At 46.3% G+C, this 18,810-nt stretch overlaps 1 protein-coding gene across 2 annotated transcripts in view; it reads left to right on the top strand.

Moving 5' to 3' along the window:
• The window catches only part of OSGEP (O-sialoglycoprotein endopeptidase), an 871,251-nt gene that overhangs the window by 453,176 nt on the left and 399,265 nt on the right, over positions 1-18,810 (top strand). For both annotated transcript variants that reach the window (XM_085611966.1, XM_085611965.1), the window contains one exon: positions 15,687-15,736. In XM_085611966.1, coding sequence (XP_085468092.1) covers positions 15,687-15,736 — 50 coding nt within the window. The remainder of the gene's footprint in view (positions 1-15,686; positions 15,737-18,810) is intronic.

Genomic DNA, 18,810 nt, shown 5'->3' with positions numbered 1-18,810 from the left:
GCCATTCACCAATTCTATGGCAGGACCGGAGGCGAGGATTATGCTCTGCTTTCTTTATTTTCCAACACCAGCAGATTCAACATTCACATAAAAAAACTCTCTTTCCCATGAACCGTAGGGAAAGGGCAGTCCAAGAGGTCAACCAATCAGCATCCACGCCAGTCCTTAGGATCCGGGAACTGCTTGGACACCTCCTCTTTCTTTTCCTGCTTGCCAGCAGATAAGTTCCTTTCTTAGCCTCTATGATTTTGCTTGTTTCCTTGATTTATGTTGTTAGGTATTGTCTTCGTGGGCACTGTTGTCGCGCGAGTGCTGCGCTTTGCTTTGCAGGTGCCTTCAGTTACGTTGACCGCGGGAGCTTTCTCATCGCTCCTTTTGCGGTTCTCTTTTGCGGGCATGCGACGTTAAGCGGCCGCCAGAGGGCGCTAGTGCCGCGCGTCTCTTTTGAAGTCGCTCGCTCGGCGGGAACGCTTTCCTGTCAGGAAGTTCCTGTCATTGCGTAACCGCCGAGCGAGAAGCCCGCTAGCCTGGAGCACTGACACCCGATCTCGGGTCTGTACCTTGCAGCCTGACGCCTGCCCGAGGGTCGGTAGAGTCCCAGTGAGCTCTTCATTTATTATAAGGCTGTCATACCGATTGGGGCCGGCCCAGGCTTTTTAGCTTCTGCCTATCACTTCTGGCAGCGTAAATACCCCCTTGATTTTGTGGGTGTAGGCCTCAGGGTTGGTTACCCAGAATTCCTTGCATGCAAGCCCAAAATTTTAGGTTTTACTCATACCACAATATTAAGAACCTTAGGTTCGCCAAAAGTTGAGACTGTTGAGTCGCATTGGTTGGCCACCGGTATTATGGAAGGGGAATTTTTTGAGGAAGAGACCTTTCAGGTTCTCCCGGTGGACGATGACTTTTGCGACGCGGTGGACGCTTCCATCCACCACGCCGTCACCGCAGCCATGGGTCCTTTTGAGAGGTGGCTTATGAAGGTCGCTTGCGCCTATGCTTCAGGGGAACAGCAGCCCCCACCACGCCCCAAGCGGAAAGCGTAAGCGGCTGTGGATGGGGGCGCCTTTGAGCGCCTTAAAGCATCCTTCTTGGTGCGTTCCCCTGTAGCCCTGGTAGATACCTTAGATGAGGGTGGCCCTTTCTACCCAGAAAACGAAGATGATGAAGACTGTGAATCTCCTACAGAGTCCCTTGACGAGCCCGGTCCTTCCAGACCTTGGCGCCCAACACAGAGCGTGCCAAAAGGTCCTGCAGACATGTTAGTCCCAGAGGACTTAGTCCATCCCCGTTCATCTTTGTGGACTCCAGGAGAAAAAGTGATGCAATTTGTCGCCAGCAGGATGAAGAAGCCCCTGGAAAAGGAGGTTAGGGCCTGCTTGAGGGCAGAGTGCCCTCGGCCTGCCCTTCAGGGCAAAGTAGCGGTCACTCCGGAAATTGATGCACGAATGGCCACTTTCCTCCAGAAATATATTCGGGATCCCAAGAAAGGGATTGATAGGTCCTGGAAAGCTTGCCAGGACAAGCTCCTGGATGCTTGCGGTCCTTTGACCAAGATTTTAGACCTTGCGGAAGAGGCAAAAGCCTTTGTACCACACTTTCCCCGGAGTCTATCTCAGGCTGGGCCCAGCGAGCTATCGTCTTCCTGGGGAATGCAAACTGCGCCCTAGCAGCAGAGAGGCGCCGCTCCTTACTACTTAAAGTGGACCCAAAATTGGGGGACTTGGCCTCCTCGGAGGCGGGCGCAGTGGCGGATGGGGGTCTTTTCGGCGAGCCGTTTGTAAAGGAACTTGCGAAGTTTGTTTCCACCTTCACTCAGGCGTCCATTAAAAGAGTGTTTCATCCAAAGGTTTTCGTCGGGGTCGGTCGTGGCCGGGGGCGCTCGACCGGCCGCTTCTACACTCAAGCTACCAACAAAGGCTTCAAGAAGGTGGGTGATCAACCCAAGCAGGAATTCTTCCAGTCTCGTAGGAACGGAAGAGGCAGAGGAGCCAGGGGAGGTGGCAGAGGCCAGTTCCAAAATCAATCAGGTGAGTCTCTCCCCTTACCCCCATTTACCGGTGGGAGGCAGGTTGGCTCTCTTCGCTCGCAATTGGGAGGCCATTACGTCAGATTTGTGGGTGCTTCAGACCATAAAAGGATTTCACATAGAGTTCTACGGCACCCCGCAGCAGGAATCCCGGCCTCGGCCTCTGGTTTTTACATCCGCCCAGATGGCTCTTGTGGACGAAGAGGTTCACGATCTCCTCCACAAAGGAGCGATCGTGGGCTCCTCCCTCCACCCAAGCGGTTTCTTAAGCAACATCTTTTTAGTAGACAAGACAGATGGAGGTCAGCGCCCGGTTATCAATCTGAAGGAGTTCAACAGCTGGTTGGTTTACCGCCATTTCAAAATGGAGGGAATCCACCTGCTGCGCGACCTCCTGCGCCCAAACGACTGGATGGTACGCCTCGACCTGAAGGACGCCTACCTTTCCGTCCCGATTCCCCCGCATCGCAGGTTCCTTCAGTTCCTGTGGAAGGAGCAGGTGTACGAGTTTACGACGTTACCTTTCGGTCTCTCCTTGGCTCCTTGGTGCTTCACCAAGGAGCTCAAGCCCGTGGTGGAGTACCTCAGAGCAAGGGGCTTCCGCCTCCTGATTTATCTCAACAACATCCTCCTAGTGGCTCAGTCTTCCACCTTGCTCGCAGAGCAACTTAAAACGATGGTGTGTCTCTTGCAGGACCTAGGATTCGTAATCAACGAGAAGAAATCCCTCTTGGTTCCGGCCCAGCAAACGACGTTTCTGGGGTTTGTCATAGACTCCGTGGAGAACACATTGAGTCTACCCTCCAGGAAAGTTTCAAAGATCCGGAGGGAACTCCGGCACACCTTGGCGCGACCCACCACCTTCCTTCGACAAGTGGCCAGGGTGGTGGGTCTCCTTTCCTCCTCCATTCAGGCCATCTTCCCAGGTCACCTGCATTACAGGGCCCTTCAGCGGCTGAAAGCCACTCACCTCAGAAAGGGTTTACAGTACTCAGCGCTCGTTCCCCTCACACAGGAGGTGAAACTGGAAATGCAGTGGTGGCTGGACCACATGGAGGCCTGGAATGGGAGGGCCATTTTCGGTTCGGCTCCGGACATCGTCATCGAGTCGGATGCCAGCCGGTCGGGCTGGGGAGCTCGCTGCAGGGACTCATTTACCGGAGGAAAATGGTCCGCAGAGGAACAACGCCTCCATATCAATTGTTTGGAACTTTTGGCCGGGTCCTTCGCCATCAAATGTTGGACAAAGGACAAGATCAGCTGTCACGTCCTTCTCAAGATGGACAATGTGTCCGCTGTCCGTTACATAAACCACCTGGGAGGCACAAAGTCCAAGGTTTTAGCGGACATGGCCAAGGAATTTTGGTCCTTTTGCCTGAACAACAGCGTCTCGGTGACGGCGGAGTACCTTCCGGGTGCAGCCAATGTAGTAGCGGACTGGTGCTCCCGGGAGTGGTCGGATGTCAGCCTCTGGCAACTGAACCCCGATGTTTTCCGGAGGCTCCATGCCGTTTGGGGCCCCTTCTCAGTGTACCTCTTTGCCTCGCGCCTGGACCATCAGCTTCCCCGATTCTTCAGTTGGATGCCGGATCCCCTGGCGACTGCAACGGATGCCTTCCTTCAGGACTGGTCCCAGGAGACGGGGTACACCTTTCCACCGTTTGCTATGGTCAGGTTCGCCGACAGCAGGTGAGGGTAGTCCTGGTCACGCCGTATTGGAGGTCGCAAGTATGGTTTCCAGTTCTTCTCGAACGTTCTTGGGATTCTCCAATCCTTCTACCCCTCGATCATATGATTCTCCAGGATCCCCAAGGACAGCCTCACCCTTTAGTCCTGCAGAATCGAATGCCCCTCATGGCCTGGCGGATTTCTGGCAACGTTGGAGACTCCGTGGCTTATCGGGAGACGCTCAGACTATCCTGGCAGCAGCATGGGCAGACGGCACCAACAAAAGATATCGTTCGGCTTGGTCCAGATGGGTGGGTTGGTGTCAAGATCCCGTGGGGTGCGAATTGGTACATGTCTTGAATTTTCTAGCTTCCCTGGCCACAGAAGGTTTGGCTTACCGCACCATAAATTCTTACAGATCAGCAATTTCAGCGGGCCATGACCCGGTACAAGGCACGGCAGTGGGGGAACACCCTTTTGTGTGTAAGTTATTGCGGGGTATTCGCTTATCTCTACCTCCCCTGCCTCGGTACTCCCAGTTGTGGGATGTTAAAGTTTTGTGTCTATTTCAGTCCTGGCCTTCGAATAGATACTTGTCGCACAAGCAACTCTCTGCGAAGTTGGCCATGCTCCTTTGTTTGGTCTCCTGCAGGAGGGTTTCGGATGTGAGAGCTCTTGATCTCAGCGGTCGCATTTTTTCCCCTCACGGGGTCACCTTCCATATTTCTCGCCGCACTAAGTCGAGCTCTAGGATAATCTCTTACCCGGGTTTTGATAATCAGCCCAAGTTGTGTGTGGTGCGCTGCCTCAAGGCGTATCAGAGCATGACTAGTGAGCACCGTCCCCACGGCGTAAACCAACTGCTGATCTCTCTCAGGAAACCCTTCAAGGCTGTCTCTTCTCCCACCATTGCAAGATGGGTCAGATGGATCATGAGGGAAGCCGGCATTGACATCTCGCGCTTCGGTGTCCATTCAGTGAGAGGAGCTAGGGCCTCCAAAGCCTTTACCCTCGGAGCGCGTCTCGAGGATATTCTCAATGCCGCCGACTGGTCATCAGACTCGATGTTTAAAAGGTTCTACTTTAAACCAGTCATTGACATGGCTTCCCTGGTGGTAGACAAGCTTTGAACGAGCATAATCCTCGCCTCCGGTCCTGCCATAGAATGAAAAATTTCCTAGTAGACACGAAGGAAAGTTTCAATTCTATTAAGGATTCGGAGGCGAGGATTATTCCCTCCCAGAGTTCCTGAGTAGTCAGTCGCTCTTTCCCGCCCTAACTGGTGGATTGACAGCACCGTAAGGTATAAGTACTGGTCTGTCCTCTTTGGTACAGAGTGTTACGGGTTTGGGTATAACTGTATTTGAAAGTGATAGTCGACTATCCTTGTGTTTTCTTAACCTTGTTCCTCAGTGGAGTATTACTTTGTGATAACTGTGATAGTTAAGTTCGGATTCATTCGATATTGTCTTACTCCTTTCAGGGCCGGACTCAGCTAAGACGGACTAATGGAATTCGTGGATGTCTTGCCGGTTCGCAATCAAAGAAAGAGGAGGTGTCCCAGCAGTTCCCGGATCCTAAGGGCTGGCGTGGATGCTGATTGGTTGACCTCTTGGACTGCCCTTTCCCTACGGTTCATGGGAAAGAGAGTTTTTTTATGTGAATGTTGAATCTGCTGGTGTTGGAAAATAAAGAAAGCAGAGCATAATCCTCGCCTCCGAATCCTTAATAGAATTGAAACTTTCCTTCGTGTCTACTAGGAAATTTTTCATTTCATGTGGAAAATTGGAACTTGTTTTATTCTTTATCACAAGGCATACAATAAGGTATAATTTCCACTTTCACTGAAAGTGCAGGCCCTCTATACTGATCATTTGGGCATTCTGTAGCGTGGATACTTATTAAAAATATGGAGAAAGGACTATTCATTATCAAAGCGTCTTTGTGTGTCTTTTATTCTATTCTTAAGAAACAAACAGTAGTGCTAGTTTAGGCACTACACTCTAAAAACACATCTTAACATCTGGTGTACTTGAATTGTAGTTATAATTAGCCTAGAATCCCATGGTATACATTTCGAAAAATGTAATTATTTCCCAGCATTTATTTTGCAATAATAAGGTTCAGATTTTTATTGTGTCTGTTTTGACATAAACCTGTTTTCCTTGTCAATTAAAGAAAAAAAAATTGATCGTGTTTAGAACTAGGCGGCTTGATAAAACAATCAAATATAACTCCTAAACTAATTTAAAAAACGACTGAAACGGTTCTAGAGGTCTAATCTGAAAACGGTTGGAAATGCAAAAAAATAAATAGTTGATAGCCACGAGTATTTTTTAAAGGAAATGGCTGTTGTAACAAGCCTTAAGATGAAGCTTTGAGTAACGTCCTTTTATTCATGTTTTAAGACGGACAGAAAGGCAAAACCTTATATCCCTAAAATACAGAAATAAAATGTTGAGACACCTCATTGTGATCATATCATGAGAGAAATATGCAACACAATCGGTGTGCAAGCTTAAAATTAGCAGTGTGTCCTTCGGTGCAATCGACCCCTTTTTGCTGCGATGGGGAAATGTGCTTGTTTATTATGGGCACAAGAGAGACGGCACACGGGTTTTTGCTCGGTGAGTAAACAGCCACACAATTTAGATTTTATAACAGGGCAGTGGGTGAGCGGGGACATTTTTTTTGTTTCAATTGGGAGTGTGTTTATCATCAGTCTGAAGAGCAATACCCTAACCCCCACCGCCAGGCATGGTGGGTGGGTCCCCTCCCCCTCTTTAGTTACCATGTGAGTTCTTAGGAAATTATGGGAATGTTCGGCAACATCAAAACGTAGCAAGATAAAAAGCACGTGGTAGGGCTGATAGAAGAGGAGGATTGGGAAGACTCTGGGGCATATTATCAAGAAACAGGGTTAAAATTATCGCCGCTATAGCGGCGATCATGGGCTTGATTATATGCCCTTGAGAATTCCCATAGAAGCCCATGTTCTGGTGTCAACATGGGCTTCTAATGGAATTCTCTGCGGCATATTATCAAGGCAAGCCCAATATAGCCGCATTAGCGGCAGTTTTCTGCCTCTAAAGCGGAGATCATTTTAACGCCGTGCTTGATAATATGCTCCTTTGTTCTTTTCTTTCTCGAAGAAGAAAAAAATCCTTTTCCACAGTATAAACAAAGGCTCGGTATTAGTTGTCTGGGGCCATTCAAGGGTAGGGCCGTCACGCCAAAAAGCGGTAATTGGCGGATGTTTATCTTAGTGGGACCCCACTGGCCTCCTGAAAGCACCAACATGTATTTTTTTTTTTAAATCACACAACTAGATCTACCTCTTCTTCCTTACAAAGATCTCCTGGGCACTTTAATTCTATGTTTATATCCACCAGAATTACCTGGGGCATCGTCCGGCATTTGAAAAAAATGGGGCTTTCCCAATACAGTCTTATTTGATTACAAACCCCACCCTTCTTTCAGAGCACTACGCCGATCTACTTGGATCCAATGTACAGGGACATGGATGGTCTCCGGGGCTTTGTCTGGGCTTGGTTTTGGGACCGGCAGATAAGAAAGTGTCGTCTGTTTGTATAAATGCTGACCCTATACTTGGTGTTTACATCTTTAATAGCCCTTGCTATAAACACACTATACCACTGATGAACACGAATTGACCCTCCTCTGAAATACCAGAATGCTCGTCCATTAATACAAACAAAGCCCCATGCGCTTTTACAACACTCTGTAGATTATCTGTTTAAACAACGCAGCATAGGTAAAGAAAACAAAGCCTAAAACATTTGCTTTTTTTATTTTTTAGGTCTCGCGACCTGCGTTGCACTGGACAGCAGTGCTTGTGCAGGCAAGAGTCCTTTTTTCCGGGGTTCAGAAATCGACCTAGGAATCGCACACGCTTGTGCGTGTGCGATTCCTTTTTAGCTCCCCCATTGGCCTTTGCGTGCGTCTTCTTCCAAAAGACTGCACACAATTGGCCTGAGGCGCGCGCATAGCTCCTCCCATGGCTTATTGGTGTCTATTACGCGCACCAAGCGTGTAATAGACACCAATAGGCCGTGGGTGGAGCTATGATTTTGCCCAGACACAGGCGTGACGCGCGCGCCACTTGTTTTTCTTTACTTTTGGTATAATCGCGGCACCCGCGCATTACTTTTAATGTTATGAGTAAAGCGCGGGTGCCGCGATTATACTAAAGGTAAAGAATTTTTTTTTTTTTCTGTTTCGTTACTTGTGATATAATCGCGGCACCTGCGCATTACTTTTAATGTTATAAGTAAAGCGCGGGTGCCGCGATTATACCAAAAGTAACGAGGAAGGGGATTCATTCTCTGATGGTTATCCTTGCTCCTGCCTTTTCCACAGAGAAGGATGGCAAGAAAGGGATAAGTCTGGATGTAATTATACGACGCATCTCGTGATACAATGGCTGACCCTATTATTGTTCAGTAAAACAGTCCGAGATGGCCACTAGCTGTAGATGCCGCACTACTTTGACCATATTGAGGATCACCCTGTGATATTTAGTATTGTCCCAAAACACAAAGCACTTAGATCAACCCATCTTCCTACCAATTTTCATAGAAGTGATGCTGTTCTCATAGCTTCATTGACACTTTCCTTGAAAGAGACCAATAGATCTAGAGATATCTCTTGTGGGAACTGTTTGCCACTAACCCATTCTGTGTCCTGTGAAACCTGGTACTTCTCTGTTGAAAGACAATGCCACACATGCATTTTACTAGGCAGTTTTGATCTATGCATTGCAGAAAATGCAATGGCACACAGATGTGCTGTAGATGGACAGAAGAGTAATGTGTAATGTCTTGAGCTACATAGAGGTCTCACAGAGAGACAATGGGGTAGTGTAATCCTGAACCCTCACATCCTTCTTTGGTTTATACCTAAAAAGTTACCATATCTAGTTTAAATATTTTTGCAAATTTGGATTTCACAATTTATTCATTTCCTTTACTGGTTGAAGACTGATTGTCACCAGCCCAAAATTATGCTAAAGCATAGGAGTCGGAAACTGATGCAACACTATTGACCAACAGTCCTGTATTTGTCTTGATTTTTGGTAGCCATTGAGATAAATTGTGGTGTGTGAAGTATAATGCCTCACTAGCTTCACCTCTGGGCACTTCCTGTCAGACATTTCTCCTCTCTGACCACGTTGGAGCAACAGTGCCTGTGTTCTCTACCCAGGAGTATGAACATTGGGCCTTATTTACAAAGAATTAACAGAGCGCTGTGCCACAAGCCACTTGGCTGTGACGCGCTACGTTAATTCCGAAGCCAAGGTATGCATCAGAAATGACATATCCCTTTGCTCTCCCTAGTGCTGCCGTACAATTATCTGCCATGCGCCAACGCAGGCACTCTTACACCATGGTGCAAGGATGCCTGCATCTTGGGTATGATTGTTTATGTGCAGGAAGGCGTCCCTTCCTGCACATTATCAATCTGACATTACTTTTTGAAACTTCTATGTGTGCTGCGTTAGCACACCTGGAACATGCAAAACGTCATTTTTTTTAATGATTGTTTATGTGCAGGAAGGAACACCTTCCTGCACATAAACAATCACCAGATGTGATTTCCTCGTACTATGTGTGCTGTACAATGCGGCATGTATAGAAAGAGGAAAAAACGAGGAGAAATAAATACATTTCTCCTCGTTGCTCCTCCCTGCACCTCCTCTGGGGAGGTGTAGCATTCAGACGCATTTCCAGGTTTAAGATTTCTTTTAAATCTGGAAATGTGTCTGGTTCCATGGGTGTTGTGTGGGAACGCCCACAGCAACACCCTTAGAACGCCTGTTGAACTTGGCCCTTTTTGCAGGGTCATCCCTGAACTTTTTGCCTTCCTCCTATGTTTTTTTTCTGACCTGTTTTTGGCTGTTTTATGACTCTGGGCACTTTACCACTGCTGATCAGTGCTAAAGTGCATATGCTCTCCCTATTGTAAATTATATGTTGATTGGATTCCATGATTGGCTTATTTGGTTTACTGTCAGGCTCCAGTAAAGTGCACCAGGAGTGCCCAGGGCTTGTAAATCCTGCAGCACTGGTTGTGCCACCCACAGAAGCAGCCTTGTAAAATGTGTCTAAGGTCTGCCATTGCAGAACCTGCGTACGGTCTGGTACTGTCATGCTGGCTGCGCAAGTACACCTACTTGCCAGTCCCTAAACCTTCCCTTAACTTCATATTAGTCACCCCTATGGTAGGCCCAACGGCAGGGTGTATTGTAAGCATATATTAGGACAAGCCCTGATGTGTGTGGCATGTCCTAATAGTGAATTACAGCCAATTTCGTTTTTCACTATTGCAAGGCTACCTGTTCTCATAGGCCAGAATGGGCTGTTAGAATTGTTACATCCTATGATCCTAACAGGCTCAGGGAACATGGTAGAAATTCGAGTTTAGTACGCCTGAACTCAGAATAATAAAATACTTCTTTTAGCAAAGCTTATTTTAATGTTCTGGGTTTGCAAATACCACTTTTAGAAAGTTGGTATTTGCTTGCCTAGCCATTTCAGCCCGCTTCTGCTCTGATGTGTATCTGCTGTCTGGTTTCTGTGAGTGACAGGGCTGGGGAATTCCAGGAGACAGGCTGGGCAGCCAGGTGGTGAATAGAAAGATTACATCCAGATGGGTGGGAGGAGTGCACCTGAACACTGAATAGGGCTGTGCTCTGCCACCACAATGCTGGCTCCACCTCCTGTGGAGCGTCTGATGTCCCTGCCCTGCACACTGAAAGCAGAAGCCTGCATCATGTCAACAAAGTGCTCAGAAACCGGACTGAACTAGGCAAAGGCCCCCTGGCCGCAAAGAACAAAAGAAATGTAGTATAAATATAGGAGCCCTGCTCCTAAGAAATCAGACCCTGCTTGAACCACGAAGAACCTCTGCCCGACTAGAATGACCTGGAAAAGCTGAAGGAGGAGTACTGTCCCTGACCTGGGGAATTGGCCTGCAGTGGGTGCCTTGCTGAGAAAGGAGAGGAAAAGACTGAACGAGACTTCGCAGAACTTGTGCTTCAATCTAGTGCTTGTGGGTGAGCTTGCCCCCTGAACGGAGTCCCAGGAATATTGGACTCCTCCTGCCTTCTTCGAAACCCGCTGGATATTGCCAGAGATCTGCCTGCTGTCGGAGCCGCGATCCGAGTGCGACTCCTACCCCTGTCCGCTCTGAAGTGCGTGCCTGGCCGCTCCGCTCTCCGTGCCCCTCGGCTTTCAACTCGAGCCGTCGCTCGCACCGTCTGCAAGGGATGCCCGCACCTCGCTTCCTTCTCTCCCCCCTTTTTGGAGCCGCATTGACATCGCCGCACTCCTGCCGCTGGGTAAAGGATTGGGGCGCACCGCACGATCCAGTACGGTCCGTACGCCGCAGCGTACCAGCCACCGTGCACCGCGCTCATCCAGTCCCCCGGCAGCGCCGCACTCCAAGAGCCCGGCCCGTACGTTCGTCACGTACCGGCCGCCTCGTGCCGCGCTGCGCACCTCACCAAGGCATCCCCGCTGAAGAAGGTACGGCTCGAACGTCGCAAGGAGCAACGAATGCTTCCAATCCAGGGCCCCAACGCACCTGGACTGCCTTCACCTCCTGCCAAGCTGCGTCCGAGCCGAGCCCCATCAAGAAGGTATTGTTGCACGCCTCGCCAGCCCACAGCACCCGCCTCGGACCCGAGTGTCCGCCGGGCCGGTGCCCCGTTGTAGACCTTCTTTTCACCACCGTGCGAGTAAAACAGAGGGTGCGAAATGTACCAAACAAGAACTACGCATTTTTAACACAAAAACTCTTCTTTTGCTAAATAGTATTGTGGCATCATTTTTTAAACGTTATCTGGGTCTTGTATTAAGTCTGCTTGAGATGTATATAAAGAAACCTATTTTTTATACAAAATTAGACTGGTGTCCATTTGTGGTGTAACATTGAATTGCTGTATGTGGTCATAAATGCTTAACCCATAACTTTCTGAAGTTTAGCCTTGTCTGCTTGCGCCACACTACCTAGAGGGTGAGCAGGGGTTATTTTTAAGAGTAAGTCCCTTGCCCTGACTGGAGGAGAGGGTCCCTGCTTGTCACAAGTACTTACCTGTGCCAACCAGAGACCCCCAATTCTAACAACTCCCCTTTCACGCAAAGTTCTGGGGGGAAAGGGGCCCTATTTACATGAACAGGAAAAGCCACGCAGGGTGGCTTTTCCTGTCCTTATAAATATGGGGCAGCAAAATAAGCCACCCGTGTGTCACAAAAAGTGACGCACCGGGAGCGCAAGGGGCTTGTAAATAAGCCCCATTGTATCTAGATTTGTCATGCACATCATTTGCCACACAGAATGGATTACCTTGGATTGTCAGCCTGAGCCTTTCTTTCAGTTGGCTTTCTTTTTGTTTAAATGGGACGGAAACCTTTCTGACCATTGATTGGCCCTTTGGGGTTTTGAAAAGGATTAATACCCAATTCAGAATTGTTGGAACTTCTGAAAGAACACTAATCATGGGCTGTGTTTCATGAGCTGTCCCCTAAAAATTCCAGATTTCCCACTGGACGATTTTGGATAGACCTGCATTGCCCCCCCTCAAAGTGTTAATATTGGAAGGAATGTTCTCCTTGATACAGCCCATGATCCCCACAATCACACACTTATTCCTCTACAATCTAATTAATACTTGTTGGAAAGCTGTTGCAGCTTAAGTGCTGAACACAGCGCCATAGTAGTCTATACATTTCAAAATGGTGGGTGGTAGTATGAGATACAATGATGATACATGGTTGCGAGTGATGAAATAGTAACTCAAACAAGACTGTCCACACCTAGGTACATGAAGACAATCCTACACACATACACAAAAGGACACTGACAAGCAAAGAGATACACAAAAACAGAGGGACACACACACAGACTGAAACGGAGACAGATAGACAAAGAGAAACCGAGGCAGAGATAAAGACAGAAACCTCTTAACAACAAAACACACATATACAGTCAGACAGATACACGCAAATACATTGTACACATAGATAGACACACACAGAGGAGGATGACGCCCACAGAGGAGCATTTACAGAGACAACACTGGTGAGCTGAATTTATGAATTGAGAGGGCATACTCATTTCCGACAAAAGATTTGGCTTCAGTGTAGTTCCATGAGAATGACAAAACTAATTTTCAGACATATCTACCATGCGATAAATACAACGTTTGCTTTGTTACGTTGCTACTTGCCTGTCTGTACATGCTTACTTGGAAACACACCTTGATCATGCTCTACGTTTGATGATCCCTCCGGAAGCATTCGGTGTTATGTTACAAATAGTGTCCATATTATTTTCCTGCGAGGGAAAAGAACTGACATTGTGTTGTATGTCCGCTGAAAATGTATTATTTGGGGAGAGCTTTATAACTACTTTTGAAGAAGCGGCCACTAAGAGTGCTGCGGTAAAGCATTTACCGGCGAAAAAACTGAAAGCTCCAGATGGCGCCTCGGGCGCTAAAAGCTGCCGCCTGCGTGTGTGCAGGCTTGCGTGAACGCAAGCGCTAGGCCAGCCAGCAGCACTTTGAAAACTCACCTACTAAATGTCTCTCCGAGCAGCGCATGCACGCTGACTCAGCAAGACCTAAAAGGAAAAAAAAATATATATATATATATATATCTATATCTTTCACTCCTCTTCTCCTCAGTACAGCCGCTGCTCACCAAACCAACGGGTGTGTCGTCACAGAAGGACCACCCAGGAACCGTCCGTAATATAGCGCTTTCTTTCTCCCACAGACAAAGATTGACGACGCTGTGTTCTGGCCAAATAATTTATTGGGACAGCTTGAAAAGACGCGTTTCGCCTGCCCAGCAGGCTTGTTCACCAATAGTTTAACCATTTGTAAATCGGCCATTTTAACCGTCGTGTGTGCAAAACTCTCTCACGTGATATAACTACAACATCAGTGTGTTAGACGAAAGACTAGTAGTTCTTACATAACGAACTTTCCCATTTATATACAATCGTCTTTTTAGAAAAAGTCATACATTTTCAAGCTGTCCCAATAAATTATTTGGCCAGAACACAGCGTCGTCAATCTTTGTCTGTGAGAGAAAGAAAGCGCTATATATATATATATATATATATATATATATATATATATATTCTACTGGCGGTCGCCAGTAGATAGTTATAGTTAGGACCGTGTTTCCATAGGAAGTCTCAAAATTCTATTTTGAATAACTTTGGCGCCGGTTGACGAATCTTTGCGAAATTTTCAAAACTAATGGGGCGCTCCGCTCAGCTCCTACCCTGAAAGTCTCGGGGTGATTCGTCAAGCGGGGGCCGAGAAAAAAGGGGGTCCCAAAACGCGTTTTCCCCATGCATTTTTCCATAGGACCTTTAGTCGAAGGTACAGCCCGAACGGCTGAACAGAATTACTTGAAATTTGACAGAGAGGTAGTCCTCAGGTCAGGGAAGTGCCTTTTGCAGGTCTGGTGTCAATCTGTTCAGTATTTCCTGAGAAAATAGCATTTAAAAGCATATACATATCTATACGCGCGCACGGTGCCGTGCGCGAGCGAAATTCTGATTGGTTGTTAGATGTCAGTCACACACGGTGAAAAAAATATATATATATTAATAAATACATAACTTAGCATTTAAAAAACCGTACAAATTCACTTAAAAAACCATAGGTTTCACACACGTTATAGTTAGGAATTAGTATTTAAAAAACCTTGCAAATTCACTTAAAAAAACCATAGGTTTCACACAGGTTATTGTTAGGTGGACATTTCACTCGTAAAAAACCAATGAAATTCCCCCGTTATAGTTAGTTCAGATAACTATAACTCGCGCGACCGCCACTCTATCACAAGGAAGATGTCATCAGTGATGTCATGAGTGATGCCACTGACCATGTCATGAGTGATGTAATATGTGACGTCATGAGCAGTGGATTGAGGGCGCGCGAGTTATAGTTATCTGAACTAACTATAACGGGGGAATTTCATTGGTTTTTTACGTGTGAAATGTCCACCTAACTATAACCTGTGTGAAACCTATGGTTTTTTTAAGTGAATTTGTACGGTTTTTTAAATGCTAAGTTATGTATTTATAAAAAAAAAAAATTCCAATGTTTTTCACCGTGCACGCGTATAGATATTTATATGCTTTTAAATGCTATTTTCTCAGGAAATACTGAACAGATTGACACCAGACCTACAAAAGGCACTTCCCTGACCTGAGGACTACCTCTCTGCCAAATTTCAAGTTATTCTGTTCAGCCGTTCGGGCTGTACCTTCGACTAAAGGTCCTATGGAAAAATGCATGGGGAAAACGCGTTTTGGGACCCCCCTTTTTTCTCGGCCCCCGCTTGACGAATCACCCCGAGACTTGCAGGGTAGGAGCTGAGCGAAGAGCCCCATTTGTTTTGAAAATTTCGCGAGGATTCGTCGATTGGCGCCAAAGTTATTCAAAATAGAATTTTGAGATTTCCTATGGAAACACGATCCTAACTATAACTATCTACTGGCGACCGCCAGTAGATAATATATATGTATATATATATATATATATATCTCTACAAAAGCACTTTCGGACTCCAACCACTAGATGGCGTAATATGCACAGTTTGTGAATCTAGAAGAGTCTGGGCTGCAAAACTATTCTTACAGGTAAGTAATATTTTCGTTATCACATCTAGGTAGTGAAAATAATAAACACCTGCAAATCATTTTACCATGATAATTATAACAAGCCTTTTATACATATAAACATACCAGGGAAGCATAAAAGGTACCCTATAAAAATGCTTTCTATGCTATTTCATATCACTTATCCCACTACCCTTCCCCCCACATTCAAGTAACTTTAGCGTGGTAACCATGTTATTGTCTCTAGTTAAAAATAAATACCCATTGCACCTGCTAATATAAAATGATGGTGTCCATTCCATCTATATCCATTCTCTTTTTTTCATAGATCTCCAATGATCCCAGCCCAGGATACAATATAGAGCAAATGGCCAAAAAGTAAGTTGATGCTTATGTTAACTACTGAAATGAGATTGCATGAGGGGAGCAGGGTTTTTTTGGTGGGGGGGGATGAGTAGTGCTTATCGGGGAAATACTGAATCAATAGAGGCAGCATAGAGGTAATTTCTAACATAATTAATTAAGACAGAGGAGTGATGGCTAACAGTTTGAGTGACACAATAGTATTAGAGGACACGGTCTAAACAGTTGCTGACTGCCACACAAAGAAAAAAATCAAGAATCAAAGTTGTAAATCTAGCTGATAATCCTATTTTTTATGTTATGCATCTTTATATTATTTTTAAAGACTTATGAAACATTGTACAACATCCATGAACCATGGCACCCAACCCAGCAGGAATGATCACAAAGCAGTCATATAGGGTCTAATGTATGCAAAAATAAATGTGGAAAAAGCAAACACAAGGAGATGATGGATGGAGCACTGAAACTTTTCAGACACTCACCCCCAGTCACAGATCTGGTTTGAATCCATCATCATTCTTTAGCTCACTTCACCACTTCAGTTCAGGCCCAGCTATATGCAAATCAGTCTTGACCCTGTGCCTCAAGGGATCAGTCCAGCTTGAACTGCCAAGCCACGTCTTCCCTGAACCGGATACAAGCATCCTGGGACCGGTTTCTGGGTAACAACCTTCATCAGCCAGGCTAGCTTGAATCCAGTGGCAAAGTGAGCAAGGGACCCACGTCTGGATATACCCTGCCAACTTGGGGCGAACAAAGCAAACACTAGGAGATGATGGACGGAGCACTGAAACTTTTCAGACAATCACCCCCAGTCACAGATCTGGGTTGAATCCATCATCATTCACAATAAATGTGTAGCCATTTTGACAACCTCATGGTCAGTTTTACCCTCACCTGGTAGTCCCAAGACCCCAAATCCTCTCATACTTGCGTTCATATCCTCTCCACTTATAAGCCATTTTTTCAGGTCTAGCACAGTAGTCCATACCACTAGCTCAGACCTTAAGAGTTGGGGGCGGCACTTCACCTGCATTGTACAGTGTCTATCTTCGATGCAAGGAAGCTAACTCCATCTAAAGTTCTATGCCTACAAGAGTCTGCCCAAACCCCATCATAATTCCCAACAACACTACAGTGGGTTCACCAGAAATGGGGGTTATGTACTCTACTTAATAGTTGAATATAAATCTCTTGCAGCATTGCTCTAAAAGAGGACATTTCCAAATCATATGATAAAATGTCCCCTTTGTGTCACCGCATTGCGTGCATTCTGAGTTTTATGCCCTGCCTTTTTTTCCAGAGTCCATCACGACTGCAATAAATTCTATGTAAGTAATGGAATTTAACTAGTCGTAAGTTGGGGATATGGCCAGTTTGAAAAACCATCCTAACCTCCTGTCAATCCTCATCATCATCTAATTCCCCAGTGTCTCTTTCCCATGCCTGTCGTACTCCCTGCAGGCGTTCTGGAGCTTTCATTAAAAGGGATCTGTACCGCCTCGATATTCCCTTTCTGTTTAAAGGCTCCATGATTACTCTCATTTCAGGTGGGTTGCATCTCTCCGAGGTGGGCTCAATATATACCTAGGGCATGGCGAAGTTGATGGTATGGAAAACAAATTTGAAATGAATGCAATTAGAACTCTTCAGCTAGTTATTCAAAGGATAGAATGTGGTCATGGTCCCATGCACCCCCAAGCTCAAAATGTCAACAAAATCCCGTTGTTGGAAGTCTTCAATTGGCACTCATGTTTTAGCCAGGTTCTGCCTACAAGGGAATATGAGTTTTAGGTTTACCTAGCCATTTGATACAAGTCAAAGCTTGCCTCCAGTATAGTATTGGGAGTCTGGCCATTTGCGGTAGAGTGCGGAGAGCAACCCCCATAAGGCAGATCGAGAGTTCCTAATTTCTTAAGGATCGCCAACTCTACTTACAAAAAGTCATGCCTTTCTCGCAACAGCGAGTCCTAGATGTGTATCGTCTGTGCTGTACAATAATAGAGCCAAATATTGAGGAGACCCAAGCCACCCACGCATACATCTAGAGATTTTACCCACCCAGAAGAAATTTCAGGTCAGTGCTTGCACTTCCTGAAAGAATTTAGCAGGAATGCTAAATGAATAGTCCTGGAGTACATAAAGAAAGTGTGGGAGTATGACCGTTTTGTAGAACTCAATTATTCCGATTAAGTTAAGCGGTAACAAGGACCATGATTCCAAATCTCCTCTAGTGCGTCTCTGAATAGGAATTATTTTGATATCCCAGGCAATTCGAGGATTGTTGGAAACATGAATCCGTAGTTATTTAAAGGAGCCATCTAACCTCTGGTACATGACATCTGACGGGTGTTGTGGTGATGCAGCAACTAAGTGTACAAAAGTAGACTTCCCCAATTGAAGGACAACCAGAGGCCTCCCCATACACTCTTAGTATTTGTGTCAGAAGCGATAGGGACCCTTGTGGATTTTGGAGGTAGAGGAGAAAATCTTCTGCATCGAATAGTACTCTTATCTTCTGACACATTTGCCTAGAGAAACCGCTACACCTGCACAGCTCCCCTAAACCACTTGCTGAAGGCTCTATTGCCAAAACAAAAAGAGGATGAAAAACAGGGCAGCCCTTGAGAGTAGCACGTTCAATGAGGAAAAAGATAGAGCACCCAGTGTTTTTTTTCACACCTGAGCCTGGGGAGCGTCAAAGAGGGCCTTCACAAAAGCCATAAACCTAGGGTCTATATTAATTTTTCTCAGTATTTCCATAGAAAGGGCCCTGCAGTTCATCTGTGCTGGCCAATGCTTCCTGTAGTCTACGCAGGCAGTGCCTCATACCCCTGCCTGAAATAAACCCATTTTGTTCCTCGTGGACCATTGTCCTGACCACCATTGCTCACCTGGTGGCCAGCACTTAATCTCAATATTGAGGAGAGAGATTGGCCTGTAGGAGGTCCATTCCTCTGGAGGTTTGTTCAGCTTGTGGATCACTGATATAGTTGCACCTCATTTATAATCCGATAGAGAGCTCAAATGCCTAGCTCTGTAGAAATGTTGACAGGGTGAAGTGTCTGGAGCGTAGAAAACAATTT

The sequence above is a fragment of the Triturus cristatus genome, chromosome 6 (genome assembly GCF_964204655.1).
Source record: "Triturus cristatus chromosome 6, aTriCri1.1, whole genome shotgun sequence".
Taxonomy (NCBI): Eukaryota; Metazoa; Chordata; class Amphibia; order Caudata; family Salamandridae; genus Triturus; species Triturus cristatus.
The sequence above is the reverse complement of the archived record's forward strand: the minus strand, read 5'-3'. Positions and strand labels throughout refer to the sequence as shown.